Source organism: Urocampus carinirostris, chromosome 10, assembly GCF_059441175.1.
Source record: "Urocampus carinirostris isolate Australia breed hairy pipefish chromosome 10, RoL_Ucar_1.0, whole genome shotgun sequence".
NCBI classification, from domain to species: domain Eukaryota; kingdom Metazoa; phylum Chordata; class Actinopteri; order Syngnathiformes; family Syngnathidae; genus Urocampus; species Urocampus carinirostris.
This window is the reverse complement of record NC_142358.1, coordinates 37,328,041-37,343,812: the sequence shown is the minus strand read 5'-3', so window position 1 is coordinate 37,343,812 and position 15,772 is coordinate 37,328,041. Positions and strand designations below refer to the sequence as shown.

Genomic DNA, 15,772 nt, shown 5'->3' with positions numbered 1-15,772 from the left:
GTGCAGCTAATGAGACGAGATGAGATTATTTTGTTTTTTAAATCACATTTTGGTTCATTTGTAAACTTTCCATCTGAAAAAGTTTTAGACATGGAAAAACATTAATAAAAAGGATGTTTGCACTACATAATAATAATAATAATAATTTCCTTTGTATTGTCATTCTTTGTAACAATGTACACAGAACGAAATGTCGATACACCTGACCCGTTGTAGCGAGCCGATGCAGCCGCAGCCAACAGAGGGCGCCGCCATTTTACCAATTAGGCATGAGTCGGCCGAGGCGCAAACCAGCGACCTCCCAGTCTCAAAGCGGGCACACTACCATCTAGGCTACATCATGGATACTTAGTCAAAACTGGCTGATAACTAATTCCTAAGAACTCTTCTGCAACATTGATGAACATTTTTATCATGAAAAAAATACTATTTGACTAAATATTTTTAGTTCAAACAAAGTCTCATGTGTTTACATTTTTAAGACTTTTGAAAATCCGATTAAAGACATTTTAATGCCAATAAGGCATAATTTTAGAAAAATGAATTAAATGCTTTTTAAAACCTTTCAATGATCCGCGGGAACCCTGCTATATTAGTTGATCAGATATGGTCAGGAAACTGGAGTTACCAACCTTTTTTTTTTAAGCTGAGAAATACTTTTTTGTTAGTGATTAGTGCAAAGGGCTACCAGTCTGATATCCATCTAAGGTATTAGATAAAAAATGTTTTCAAACTATGTTGATACTATTATGTTATTATTAATAGGCTCAAATAGGTAAGAAACCGAATTTCCTAGAAAAATGGCAATGACCCATCGCCGTTGAGCTATTTATAGAGCCAGTCTGTGAGCTACTTGGGTGATCTAAGGGAGCTACCTGGAGCCTCCGGCACTATAAACAGTGTTGTCGCGGGTATTTTTTAAGATCCGATAGCAGGAGAATGTATACTAATTGTTTCTCAAAGAGTTTTTTTTTTAATTTCATTCAATCAACTTGATTTAAAAAAAAAATTACAGTTCCATAAGTCGATTCAGGAGCATTAGTGATATCCACCTTAAAGGGATAATGTGTATTATCAGCCCAGAAGATGTTGATGAATGGTGTAGTACAACTGAAACGTTTATCTTTACCACTTAGAGGCACTATATAATACACACTGTTTCTTTAATTTTAGTCCTGCTCTGCCCAAATTTGGGTTTTTGTGGTCAATGCAAAAAAAATAATTTCAGAAGTATATAAATGCTAAATCCAGGTGCTGTTGGATAAAATAGCAGAAGCGCGTGCTGAAATAAACTGCTTGTATATTAGATCCAATAGGTGAGATTTTTGATACATTTTGATCAAATCTGACTTTGGGCTGATATCAAAATAGGATCGTGACCATTATCGGTGACGGCCATTGTAAATGCTTTGGTGGAACTGTAGAAGGCTCTGGTATTGGTAATTTGCTGGTCTCTGGGTTTGGTAGAAATCAGGTACATTGATTCTAACTGAATGTCGTGTGTTGCTGTTACCTGTGCTGCTCCATGGCCTGTCGGCCGTGCAACTGCAGCCCGCACTCGCCGCAGCACTGCGGTCCCTGAACGGACCCCTCGTGCCTCATTCCCGCTGCAAACTGGCCCAGCCTGCTCAGCAGCTCCCGGTGCAAAAGACCCTGGTGCAGCAGGCCTCCGTAGGCCCTCGGGTCCAGCGGCATGCCCAGGGACGGGCCCAGCGACACGGACACTTGAGTCATGTGGTCTGGGGGAACGGCGTAAATGGAAGCCAGGTGTTTCTCTGCGATCCCAGGGAAGCAGTCTAGAGAGCTCCCGACCACGCCCTCGTCTGGGCCCGGGTGCAATTCCCTGGTGCTGGTGATCACACTGCTTCTCAGAGGTGTTCCCGGGCCCTCGTCCCGGCTCGGGTCTGAAGCGCAGCTCCCAGACGAGCGTCCCTCGCAGCAGTCTGCTTCGTCCACCTGCATGTTTTCTGACTTGATGCCCTCGATGGGTTCCAGGGTCGGGGCTTCGGCGCTGCCCTGCTGGGAAATGTCCATGTCTAGTTTGCGGCTCAGTTCTGGGGCGGCATTTGGGTCGGACATATGGAACAATGTCAGGTGGTGCAAAGAAGTTGGAGCTGCTCGTTGGGCTCCGTCAGGGATGGAATGCTTCTTGGACATTAAGTGTCGCCAGTGCCGGGCCCGACCGTGGTCGCCGTTCTCCCCGACGAGGTGACTGCGCACCAGCGCGTCCTCGCTCTCCTCGGCCTGTATGGTCTCCAGCACCTTCAGACACTGCTCCTCGAGAAACTCGATCTCCAGGATCTCAGCGGCGTACAACAAATCGTCCAGGTCCTCGGCGGTGGCCTGCAGCGAGGCGGTGTACGCGTACTCCAGAATTTGCTGGAAGGTTTTGGGCGACAGGAAGTCCAAAGCGTAGCGCAGGCTGCTGCGGTGGAACAGGATCTCGAACATCTTGCTAGTGCAGGCTAGGACGGTGCGGTGCGCCGGGAACTCGTGGCCGTCCACTGTGATGATGACGTCGCAGAGGGTGCCCGCTAGGCGCATCTGGTTGGCCCGTTGCAGCAGCGTATCGGGGTGAGCCGGGTTGCGGAGCTGGAGCACACCCATGTTTGGTCAGAACCCGCTCGGGTCTTGGCTGCGGACGCACATCAGGCGATGGCCTTCCTTGGGCCGGGGGTCTGTGAACTTCAAGCGGGAGAGAGTGGGTCATTCGAAGCAATAGAGTTCATTTCAGACATGCTTGAATCTTGGAATGCAAGGAAGCCTCAAAAAACATCCACTGCCAAGCGTTTGGTGATGACCACCATAGTCCACCACACCTCTAAATGTATTCCCTAAAACAGTAGAACCGTGGGATATAGCCACTTAGCCTTACGATATTTTCATTTTATGGTGTGAAATGAGAAGTCTTTTTGGCCCCTTTGCAGCGTTTTCCTTACTATTTGACATCAACCACAATTTTTTTTTGCATGTCCAGAAACTAATAAAATTTCAACTTTGTGGTGTCTCCAGGATGCATGTCTGCTCTTGATGGACCTCATCTAAGAAAACTGGTCTTTTATGGTTTGCTTCACGGCATCATGAAAATACTAATATGCTTTTTGTTGAAATATCTCCCACAATGCCTTTATCTTCATTTAGAAACTTGTATTCCTAGTTAATATTTAGCGAGACTGCAATACAATACTGTTATTTTTTTTATTTTTTTATTTTGCTGTAGGCCCAAGGCTTGCAGTGATGATAGAGAGCAGGAAAAACACTTGAGCGGTAACCCTTGTTTAGTTGCATGGTCTTAACCAATTAATGATTAGGACTGTTAGTAAAAATAAAGAGATGATTAAAGCAAGAAAATGTTGTAAGGTCATGAAAATCTTTAGAAGTGGAAGTTTACCAGTTTTCATTTAAACCTGTTACACCCCCCCGCATCCACCCGTTACTTCACTGTAACAGCTTAAATAATGTCACAACAGAGATGAATACAATTTCCTTTTTTCCTTTACATTTATATTATTTAGAATTGTTTTTAATCATATACAAGTATACTATACATAAATGGCACTTACTATAAATTATTTTGTTATTTTAATGTTTTTACTTGGGGTGCTGAGGGTTTGGAACACGTTGGCATAAAGAAGGGAGTCCAAACCTATGGTAATTAGCTAATTTCACTTTGCAACCCCCAGCCCAGAGCAGGTTCAGGTCATATCTCAAGAGTGTACTGTAGTTGGACAGTACTGAAAGTCTTTGGCCAAATTTCCTGTTGACCACCGAAATGAGTCAGCATCGTAAATATTGATCAGGTTAAACATTTACAATTGCCTGTCCCAAGTAAGATGACTGGATTATTTATGAGAGGTTTCAGGATTCAAAATCAAAAGGTAAGATGGTTACCGTTCATTTGAAGTGATATTAAACGGCGCAGTTCTGACCACAGACGGATCAGTTATTCATCAGGTCATCTGTCCCCGGATGACTTTAATCCCGAATGCATTATTATGAAATGTAAATGATTACATAACCTCACGTTTATTATTTTGGGCTAATTTGTAATAAGATCACTACGATGAACAAAGTTGTCAGATACCTTAGGGCTCCTTGGCTTAATTGATCCGAATTCTAATTAAAGGGGAGGATAAAACGATTTAATGAATAATCAGTGTCAGGTTGAAAGATTCGAGTTGAGTTTTGTCCCTTTCTTTGCCTTTCTTTGGTTGTCTGCACGTGAAGTCTCCCAAAAGCAGACAACAGGTCGATGGGAGGCGGCGGCGTGCAGCAACAGTTCGCTTGTTGCCGGGTGATTAGTCTGCAAGCGAGCACGTCGCCGTAATAACGTCTGCATACTCAAACAGGCGACGGTGGCCATTTATCAAACCGCGCACGTCCCCTTCAACAGGTAGAAGACAAAAGCTGATGAGTCCATTAAGGCAAGGCACGTTCGTAATTAGAAGCGCCCCGGACAATTAAGCCGCCCGATCAATAAGTTATCAAACTATTAAGATGGATGAACGCGTGGAAGCGGCGGGTCGCCCTGCATGTGCAATGCGCGCGGTGCACGCGTGCGATGATACGCTTTATGATTATTGGTCGTGTCACCTCCCGATGGATGCGCATCAGGTGCACGCCACCTAACCGCATCAAAACCCACACGGGGAAGTCAAATCATCGAAAATGCACTTGGAGTTCCAGTAAAGCGCTTCAAGGAAAGTTGAAGAGAGAATTGACGAGAATAGCCCCCCCACGGACCAAAATGTTTGAAATGGGAAAGTAGTAGTTGAAAAGTGTTGGTCTCACCCCTGTAGTGGTGTCCGCCTCTGTTGTTGTCCGCTGTTTATCCGGGCAGCATCATGCTGCCACATTTCACAGTGCCCGCTCAAAAAAAAACTCGCTCCTGCTTCCAAGTAGACGAGTCAAGTCGAGGGAGACGCTCAAAGACGCTTCCGGGAGGCGCTGCCAAAATAAAAGCACGGTTTTAAAAGGTCGGTGTAGCTGATTTTAAGCAGTTTCTCGTTATATTTTGATTTTTTTTTTTCCTCAAAGTTGTATGGAGTGACAAATATTTATCCTATTTCTTCTCTTCCTCTCCACATATATTGGTCATTGTTTTTATAATAGTGTTTATACTTCTGTTTTGTTTTTAAATTATTTTGTTGTCTTGATTGTTCTTGACTTGAAATTGGGACTAAATATCACTCAGGTGCTTAATCATTACTTAAATGACTTATCCATGAAAGCATTATAGTAGAATACAGGTTTTGGTGCAGCTCAGAATGTACAGTTGAGGATTTTAAAGACACCAGAATCATGGCATTCAGTGACAATAACATGCAGGACTCAGCTTGGAAGATCAATGGACGTTCAGGACTAAAGACACTATTGGGACAAGTTACTTTTGCAAATTGGTCAGTCAGGCTTGGGCGTAGTAGTAAGATGGCAGCCAAACATGCCAGGTTGTTTCAAGTTGTCTCATCTCATCTCATCAGCTGCACCGCTTATCCTCAGTAGGGTCGCGGGGGTGCTGGAGCCCATCCCAGCAATCATCGGGCAGTGGGCAGGGGACACCGTGAACTGGTTGCCAGCCAATCGCAGGGCACACGGGGACAGACAACTCACTCGCTCGCTCATTCGCACCTAGGGACAATTTGCACCGGCCAATTCACCTGAAATGCATGTTTTTGGAATGTGGGAGGAAACCGGAGTGCCCGGAGGAAACCCACGCAAGCACGGGGAGAACATACTAACTCCGCACAGGAAGTCTGGAGCTGGATTTGAACCCACTCAGGAGGTTCCCAAGACATGAACTGTGCCGCACATGCACTAACCACTGCGCCGCCGCGCTGCCCCTGTTTCAAGTTGTGCAACAATACATTTCTAAACCTATGACTCTCTGAGATAATCATGTTTATGAGATGGGTAATTCATTTTAGCTTATTTGTATCAACAGTGTTTTATATAACCGAATTAAGAAATTTTACGCCACTTCGTTTTGCTTTATGATACAGACTGGGATTCTCAAGACATTCATTATATCTTTCATGACACTTAAGAATCAAATTTCTCGGAAAATCACAATTACCCATCACTGATGAGCTATTATCAGAACCTGTTGGCTACTTATGCCCTCAGACACGGTTCCTCTATTAATACTTACCGGTACTAAGTTGCAATAGCGGCGCAGTGGTTAGCGCGTGTGCGACACAGTTCTGAGGTCATGAGATTGAACCTTCCTGTGTGGAGTTTGCATGTTCTCCCCATGATTGCGTGGGTTTTCTCCCACATTCCAAAAACATGCATTTTAGGTTAATTGGCTGGTCCAAATTGTCCCTAGGTGTGAATGAGCGAGTGAGTCGTCTGTCTCTGACTTTACCGAGTTGGTTGAAAGCAAACTTGAATTTCTGCAGGCAGTCGACAAACTCTTGGCTGGTTGGCGCTTTGGAGTGTAGAGTCAGGACACCCTCTCCTGGAGTTTTCTTCTTCTGCTTCTTATTTTTGTTGCGCTTGCTTGTGACTGGTTGGCAACCATTCCCACTGCCCAAAGATAGCTCGAATGGGCTCCGGCACCCCCGCGGCCCTACTGAGGATAAGCGGTGCAGATGATGGATGTAAGTTGCAATAGCGACGCACTTAACCACAGTTGAGGAAAAGAAAACCGTTTTAAAGTGCTATGTCTCTGTTCAAAGTGCAATATTGCGGGTATGTATTTTTTTTTATTTTAAATGCTCTTGACTTGATTCTAAAACAGTTGTTCAGAGGTGTCTTGTTTGCAGAAGTATTTTATTCTTGTATTTCAGAAGTACTTTGTTTTTGTACTGTTAATGTTTATACACTGTCCCTTCTCAAGATTTCTTCATTTTCCTCATGTAGAGGTTTTTGAGTTTTTCCTTGCCCTCATGTAGATTTTAGGTCAGGGGATGGTGTCATAATAGTCTGTGGTTTGCAATAATCTGTTGTCTGTGCAGCCCTTTGAGACTCTTTGTGATTAAGGGTGTCACAAACAAACATGACTTGAATTACAAACCATAATCAGAAATTAAATGGGATATACAATATAACGGTTTTCAAAAGAAGTTTGTCTTTTTTTGTGTACGCTAACCCTTGTGTAGTATAAGCTAGGGGTAACTAACCATTTTGAAGCTGAGACCTGATTTTTTTTCATTACCTAATTAGTGCAAGGCGCTATCAGTGTGCTATTGAAAATCAGAATAAGTCAGTTACTACTATGTCACTCTGTTATTATTATTTAATCACAAAATGTAATGATTAGAAGTGGGGCTAGGCTAAATAGGCTAATTTCTTCAAAGTCACAATGACCCGTAACTTGTGAGCTATTGACAGAACTAGTCAGTCTACTCAGGTGCTCCTACTTGTTGCCCATGGGCACCCCATTGGTGACACCTGGCTTAAGCAATATTGGAAAAGTTGCTTGAGGAAAAATTTGTGTTGAAGATCCTTACCTTAAAGTAGTAGTTGTTCCTCAGTGTACACTCCTTACATATTAAATGAAGCACAGATTACAACTCGGACACTTTATTGTGATAGGCAGTAAACCAACATCCGGTGCGTTCGAAGCTCAGTGCCGCCAACTTGAGTCATCGTTTTCTTTCCAGACTTGTAATGTCAAGTCTTTTCGTTATTTTACCAAACAAGCAAGTGCAACTAACATGATTACTTTATAACATAAATCAGTGTCAATGCGTCATTTTAAAAGAGCTAAAACGACAGTGAGCAAAGCACTAGCTTTGATGATTGATGACTCATTCGGGAAACATATGAGCTTGCCAAGGGAGTGTTATTACCTTATATCAGAATCATTTACTTTTTATGTGACTAACAAACATTGTGCAACACGTTTTTACCGTAAGAGAAAGTACATGACGGAATCTCCTGCCCGTACAACCTGTTTGCATAGTGCGCCTGTCCATCACCGATCGAGCAAAAGTTGAACTTTCTTCGTGGGCGTCTGCTACTATCTTGCGGACACCATCTGTCATTACATACATATAAGCATCTCTTGTACATTTGACTTGCAAGTAATCAGGGTTGGGTAGGGTTACTTTAACTGGATTAGTTTCAATTACTTTCAGATTACTCAAATACCAAATATGCTAATAAAAGACAAAAGAAACTAAATATGAATAAAATGACTAAATTTTGTGTAGGCTTGGGGAGTAACTGAATACATATAAAACGGCAAAAATGATGTTGGCAAGCTGTTTGGATTTATTTTCATTTTGTTTCTGTGGCATTTTATGTTTGTTTTGCCGGAGATCAAAGCCAGGAGAGAAAGCTTACCACGTCTTCTGAGTCATAATTGTATCCATATTTAGTTTCTTTTGTCTATTATTAGCATATTTGGTATTGGAGTAATCCAAAAGTAATTGAAAGTTATCCAGTTAAAGTAACCCTACCCAACCCTGCATGTAATGTCATACAAATAGGGCCAAGAGAGTATGAGATTGAGAAAACAACGTTTTATTTCGAAAACCGATTAGCACTCGAGACTGTACACAGCAGATATTTACTGCGTTTTGCAACCCCGTGAGCTCAAATTGGGAAGCCAGGTGGGCACTCTGTTAAGGGCAGTTGAGAAATTCGGTTCTACTGAACTGTATTTCCTCAAATAACGTTTTTTCAGGTCTTTTTATTCTGACCTTCATTTCATTTGAATTTCGGCAGGTTCTGATTTTGGTTAGAAACATGTACTCTCACGTACTGTTTAAACATTCATTGTAAAACATTCTTGTTTTCCATATTTGAAAGCAAATGTGTTCAGTTGAGGGAAGAATTTATTGAAGGGATGCATGATATTATCAGCCCGATAACGACAAAATGTGATGTGTTATCATCCTGGAAGGGAAAATAGACTCGATAATTAATCAATTTGTAATACTATGACTATACTATTCAATCAGCCAGCGCTACTTTTTAGAAATACTGTAAGCATGTATGTTCTTCATTAGACTATATTTTCGATTTTCTATAGAACTAGCAACACAACTTGGTCATGTCTCCTCTATTTTGGTCATGCTGGGTCTGATGTCACCTGACGTCTCCTCATCTGGCTGATTGAAGCCGATTTTGGAGCCAGACACACTCCCACGGATGGGGGAGGTTCATTTCCACTGTGCACGTCTTGCCATCCTCCTTTGAGTGGGAATGTTGTTTATTACAAAAGTTGCTTTCCTAAAGGTGCCCCTCTAGGCTGGTCTTCTTGCAGTTAAGTTCTTGTGTAGTCCTTGTAGCCCAGTTTCTGTCTAACGACAGCTCGCTTTAGCGCGTTCAGTTGTCCATAAAGGACTTGGCTTGAGAGACGGGTATGCAGATGGTGTGGCCAGCCCAGAGCAGATGTTTTTAGGCCTGAGTTGATTCCCTGCTGTTAAAATGTCAGTGTGGGGTATTTGGTCTTTCCGGGTCAGGTTGAGAATTTTTGGAAGATATTGGGTATGGTACATTCCAAGGCATTTTTATCTGGTGTCTATGTGGCGTCCATTAACCTACACCATTACAGTAAGGTTGAGATACAGACTGCGACTTTGGTGTTGCTTTTCAGGTTGAGGTTGCTGAACATCCTTTTTGGGAGGCGTCAAAAAGCGGACCAGGCCTTACTGACCCGACGATGTATTTCACTGTGAAGTGCAGAATATGTAGAGCCCAGATATGTGAAACGGTCAACAACACTGAGTGGATTTCCATTGATTTGAAAACTAACGGGTGAGGGGGATACAGTGCAGAGTTGAGCCATAACTTCAGTTTCCTTGGTTGTAACCTGAAGGCCAGAAGATCTGTATAGAGCTGAGAGGGTGTGCAGGGCGTACTGCATTGACTCTGTGTCAGAAGAGCATAGTCATCTGCGTACTGGAGTTCGTGGATGCATTTCAATGTCTTTGTATGAGCCTGTAGTCTACCATCACAGTGCTATTCCAAGTCCACACCATGTTTGGACTGCAAGACATGGTGTAGCAAGTGACTGTTGAGAGGAGACACAGCCTCACTTCATCCCAACATTGACAGTGAAGTCCTCAGACCGGATTCCTCCTATAACAACACTGGCTACTGACAAAGCATTGATAATTTGATAAAGTCAAGCACTACTTTCTTGAGCCATTTTTACTAGAGCATTTAGTAAAACAAAAAGGTTATCCGTCTCTAGTGACAGGATTTTATCGGTTATTAGTCGGGAAAAAAACACTTATCGCGCATCCCTAATATATTGTCTTAAATGTGAGATACTGTATGCAGATACTGCTCTTCGGTTAGCCACATTTTAATGCGGGTGCCTGATTGCAAATTGGAGTAATGGTCATCGGTGTTGATAGTAGGTCAATATTTTTACTTTTTTACTGTTTTCATTAAATATATTTCTAACTTTTTCCTATTAAAATGAGAACAAAACAAATATTTGCCGGTGTAACTCTGATTATTTAATTTGTGTTTGTATTAAATGATTTACCTGTAGTACCTTTTTGGCATATACATTTGTACAATGGTATCGGCACAAATACCTCTCATTGTCTGACATGGCAGACCGAAAGCCAATTTTAAGTATTCCGTTGTGGTTTTTTTGTTTCATTATTTTCTTAATACCACTTTTTTTTGGAGTTGGTCCTTGCCCCCTTGTATGTTCTGACACTTGACCGTTTTATAAGAACATACAAAGATATTTGATCACATATAGACAATTATTAGCAATTCAATACTATAATCTCTTGTTTATCACGGTTAATGGGGTTCAGAACCCCTTGCTATACAAATAAGTGACTAGATGGTTCAGATCCTACCTCTCAGATAGGTGTGTTAAATATGGTGAAATGACATCTGAGCCCTTTAGTGTTACCCCTGGTGTTCAGCAGGGTTCAGTACTTGGCCCCCTTCTTTTCAGCATTTACATCCTTCTATTAGCTCTTCCCCCTGAGATTCGATCTGCAACCTCAGTGGAAATTTTTACATCTAAGCTTAAAACACACTTCTATTCTATAGCAGATGAATAACCTATATTTTATGTTGATAATATCTGTGTATCTGTGTATTTGCCCTCATTATGAGACAATTTGGTGTGACACACTAGAAAGGGTTTTGTGTCACAACACACTGGTTGAGAAACAGTGGTTTAGAAACACTGATTTACCTGCCTTCAATTGCTAGCAAGGAAATAATTGACTGACTGTTTTGTCCTTCAGTTTTGCTGCTGTTTTGGTTAGCAACAGAATTCAAATGAGCAGCATCTGCGAACAAAGATAGTCGAAAAAGGTCATCATTGTTAAAGGAAAACCGTATGCAATCATTAGCCGTTGAGTTGAGGAAATACAGACCTCATTGTAGTTTTATTTGCTTCTGAAAAGAGCGAGTGACCACCCGGGTTCCTTGACGAGCACTTTGTACAAAAGACGAGAATTGAGAGGGGGGAAGGTTTTTTTGTTTTTAGGCTCACGTTACAGAACACTCAAAGGATAAAATCAACAAAACCGGCAATAACGACACTCATGAACCCAAAAGAGGGCATTTTACGTCCAAAAAGCGTGCCTGGTTGTTAGTCATTATGATTTCATGCCTTCCTTTACGACATTAACAAGACTCGAAGTTGTATACATATCCCAACTTGTGTGTGTTATCCGACACTGTAAGTACACAACACCTGTTGCTGTTATTAGTCCACACCTTTCTTTGTCTAACATGAATAATAGTACATATTAATATACAGTATATTTTTACATATATATATATATTTAAAAAAAAAACAAGACGCTAGATCTTTCACGACAAAGCAGATTATCATAGAAACCGATGACGGGACGTTCTACAGACACTCACACGCTCTCGCGCTAGCACACACACAGGCATGGCGCACAAGCTTGCAGGCAGGAATGGAAGTCTTTGTAGTTGGTACCCAAAAATGTTGGGGGGTTTTTGTGCGGGGGCTCAAATGAAATTAGATCGTAACATCAGCACTCTTAGTGCCAATGTGTTTTTTCTTTTAATGTTTCCTTAAAGGGACATTGTTTATTAAATCGTGTCTTAGTGATAAAAACATCATTAAAAACATTGATATGAATTATAAGCAGAAAAAGATGAACTGTCGAATAAACGTGTATTCTTAAAAAACTTGTAGGTCTACATTTGTGTTTATTTCACAGGCTCTCCTAAGGAGAGTGGAAAACCCCAAATCTTATGAAAATCTTGGCCAAAAATGAGGGGAAAATGCCACTTTGAGTCTTCGTAGTTTGTAATGTTCTTTGTACGTTAGCACTTGTCTTTTATAGCACAATACAATGTCATCTATTACACTGTTCCATATAGTCAGGGGTCTCGAACTCAAATGACTTGGAAGCCAACGAAGCTAGGGTCTGAGTGAGGCTCGTCCAAAGTGGGTTTTCCACAATAAAAGCTCTAATAAAACATTCATCTCTTTTCAAATATATATATTTTAACGTATGCTACACAAATGAAGCTCTTAAACTAAAAACATTAAAAAATACAATCAAAAAGTATTAAATGAATCCATAGTTTGTGTGGGCTGCATGTACATTTCCTCTCATGCGCCCCTAGGAAGAAGAAAACCTTTATCGCCCCACACTCCCCATCCACCCGTACAGCGACTCGAAAAAGTATATTAAAAAAAATGAAATGCTCGGTGCAAACTTCTACACCACGAAACGCACTCCACCTACGCAAGTGCCACTGCCCCCTAATGCAGTGGAGTTGCAATTGCACTCTATTCTTCGACAATTAAAAAAAAGTCCCCGTGACAGAGAAGCCGGGGGGACACACTCCACTGTTTGAGAAGTACTGCATCAAAGAGATACTGTAATATTTGACCTCAAGATGTTGCTGTACTGTGTAGTGCAGGGGTCTCGAACCTTTTCCATACTAAAAGCTGCTTTTCATTACTAATAAGCACAAAAGGCACCTAGTTTGATATGCATTTATAAAATAACTGTGATTACCAGGTTAATGATTGGAAGTAGGCTTGAATGGATTCAGTCAACCACTAACAAAAATCATTTTCCTACAAGATCAAAATAACCCAACAGCTATTTTCAGAACAGGTCTCCGGGCAACTGTCCTTAGGGGGCACCCGGGTGTCCGTGGGAACCATGTTGTAGACCCTTGGTGTAGTGCAAACGAAAACTACGGAGACTCAAAGTGATCATAACATACCTTTTTTTTCTTATTTTTTGCCCAGCTCATTGCAGGGTTTTGTTTTCTGGTATTCGTGGTATTAAAATAAGGGATAATTAGCTCATGTTTTGTAAAATAAACACAAATTTCTTGACCTAAGAACAGTTTTAAAAAAATGCATGTTTATATCATAGTTAGTGTATTTTTGTTCTTGTTAATAAATATATATTTTTAGTATTTTTTTTTCTACCACTAAGAGATGCCAAATAATACACGCTGTCCCCTTTAAAGTTTCATATTACAGTGGTGGGCTGGAGTTTAAAACCCCTGCTTTAATTTAACAAACGCTAGTGCTGGTACCTGGGACAATGCGAATAAATCCGCGTGTGTACGTTTGTGAATGTGTTTGTGTGAAATTGATCAAAGCGAAACTATAAAGCTTTAGCAACCATCTGCAGGCCAAACATGCACAAACAAGCGAACAAGAAGCACACGAGAACAAAAACCATTGCACGCACACACAATTATAAAGTTTTTTTTTTTTTTGTTTAGAAGGCGGGAGTTCTGATGTTAATCGAATGCTTAGGTCAGTCTCATTGAAGTCCTGTTAAGTCAAATTAAAAAAATAAAAGAATCTGGTGACTGTGGTGAAAGTGCATTCCGGAAAAAAGTGTTGGTGTATGTTTGATTGTGTGTACTTAAGGGCACTGGAAATCAAAATCCCCGCAGCTGCGCGATGTTAAAGATGAAGTTTTGTTTTTCTTTTCATGCTTTGCTCTGCGCCGCCTTGGTCTTTTTGACATTGTTGTGCTCGCCAAGCGTCTCCGTCAGAGTGTTGGGAAGCTCCTCCTCAGCTTTGCCTTTGCCGTCCGAAAAAATGCTGGCAGGGAACAGAAGAAAAAAGGAGGAGCGAGAGTTAGAAATGGTAAAAAGTGTCGTGAACTGAACAATGAACCTGGACGCATATGTAAGCCGACTCAATTTTCGCAGTCTGCTTACATATTCTTTCACCACCGTTTACAACAGTCATGAGGATTCGCGGGAGTCGTCTTGGTTCAGGTAGCTACTTACTGAATTCGAGGTCACTGAAACCACTATAGCATCTTTTCGAAGCGTGTGTGAGGGTATAGACGACAAACAGACACTGATTTGACGTAAAGCCTCTTTCAGACGAGGACCGGCCTTCTTTCAAGCGTCTTGATCATCAGTTACAGTATCATCAACTTCCACTAGATGGCGGGCGGGTTCTTTTTTTTTTTTTTTACCTCTCGTCTGATCCCCTTACCAACCATTTGAATAAATAAAACATAAGAAGTTCTAACTCCATTGACAGAAATGTTCTCATTTCATGTTTCTAGAAAAAAAATATCTATAAAAGTAGATCACTTTTCTTATTTTGAGTACAGTAGACCCCTAGGGTACGACATAAATCCGTTCTAAGGTGGGGATCACACAGCGATATAGTGACCCGGGCTCAAAAACCTATGCTAATTGGCTCCAAAACCCCAGTCCCCCAAAATAAACGTTAAAATACCAAGATAATACAGTACATAGTAAGTACTACTCATGTTTAATGTGTCTGATTAAATAACAAATGTAAAAGAAAAGTGAAATTCAATTTACCTTTGTTGAGATGCGACTTGAGCTGGTACAGTGGAGTATTAGGTGGATGCAGAGGGGGAAGCGGAACAAACTATTTTGGATATTTTCAACTTTTTTAACAAATAAAAAATGAAAAAGTGGGTGTGCAAAATTATTCACAAAGTTCAAGGGGGCCAAATAGTTTCGCAAGCCACTGCACTTAAAACTTCCCCTTTTGAGGATTTTCCTACCCTGAGAATATTTTGTTGCTTTTGTAAAGGTATCAATGCATGTGCCTTCTTCATATATTCAGGTTTGTTTCATGAGACTAGAACTGAACAAAAAAATAAAGGGAGCATTGTGGGAAATCTTTTATCCGATATTATAGCTGTATTTTCATGATGCTGTGACTCAAAGTAATAGCAGACCAGCATCTTATATGATGTTGACCAATAGCAGACGGGCATCTTAGATACTTAACCAATCATAAGCAAACACTGCAAAATTTGAATTGCGAAAGTTTTGGCACGCAAAAGAATTTGCCATTGAGGTTCTATAGTGAGGAAAACGTAACGAAGGGCTGAACAACATATATTTTTTTTCATCGGAACATGAAAACACTACAAACCCGGTACGCCATAACCTGGGGATCTACTGAAAATAAGAAGTTCTTGTCCCATTGGCAGAATTTAGTTTCTATTTTTCTGGTTGAGGTAGAAAATTATTCATATAAGAAAAATTATCCACTTTCCGCTATTCAATTAATTTGCTTATTTTGAAGAATAGTTTTTCTTATTTAGCAAGGAAACAATTTATAATGACAGTAATAAGAAAAACGTTTTTCTTGTTGTACAAAATTAGCATTAGAAACAAACTACTTGAATTGTGTGTCCGACCCTTCAATCACAACAGGTATCAATAGTATGTGTAAAAAATCTTAACTACATGTGATACAATAAATTAAACAAATTCACAATTTTTGAGGGGGACGTCTGAAAGAGACTTTCTAAGTGCTCATCACAATTCACGAACCGCTGGCATCAGGCCGAAATTCCATTGTGTCCGGATTTGGGCAATT

General features: G+C 41.0%; 3 protein-coding genes across 12 annotated transcripts in view; 1 reads left to right on the top strand and 2 right to left on the bottom strand.

Annotated features, from left to right (window-relative positions):
- The window catches only part of zbtb16b (zinc finger and BTB domain containing 16b), a 79,583-nt gene extending 71,288 nt beyond the window's left edge, over positions 1–8,295 (bottom strand). Inside the window, exons 1-3 of one of the 2 annotated variants that reach the window (XM_088345360.1) lie at positions 7,452–8,295; positions 4,792–4,947; positions 1,514–2,685 (exon numbers count right to left, since the gene is read on the bottom strand). In XM_088345360.1, coding sequence (XP_088201486.1) covers positions 1,514–2,607 — 1,094 coding nt within the window. In that variant the 5' untranslated portion in view covers positions 2,608–2,685; positions 4,792–4,947; positions 7,452–8,295. Of the gene's footprint in view, positions 1–1,513; positions 2,686–4,084; positions 4,437–4,791; positions 4,948–7,451 lie in introns of those variants that run through there. The other variant, XM_088345361.1, reaches the window with a different exon arrangement.
- The window catches only part of cadm1b (cell adhesion molecule 1b), a 722,615-nt gene that overhangs the window by 106,394 nt on the left and 600,449 nt on the right, over positions 1–15,772 (top strand). The window lies entirely within an intron of this gene.
- The window catches only part of ncam1b (neural cell adhesion molecule 1b), an 83,380-nt gene continuing 76,056 nt past the window's right edge, over positions 8,449–15,772 (bottom strand). For all 9 annotated transcript variants that reach the window (XM_088345355.1, XM_088345353.1, XM_088345350.1 and 6 more), the window contains one exon: positions 8,449–13,993. Coding sequence is in view for 7 of the 9 variants with exons in the window: in XM_088345350.1 (XP_088201476.1) it covers positions 13,879–13,993 (115 nt within the window). In the remaining 2 variants the exon portion in view is untranslated. The remainder of the gene's footprint in view (positions 13,994–15,772) is intronic.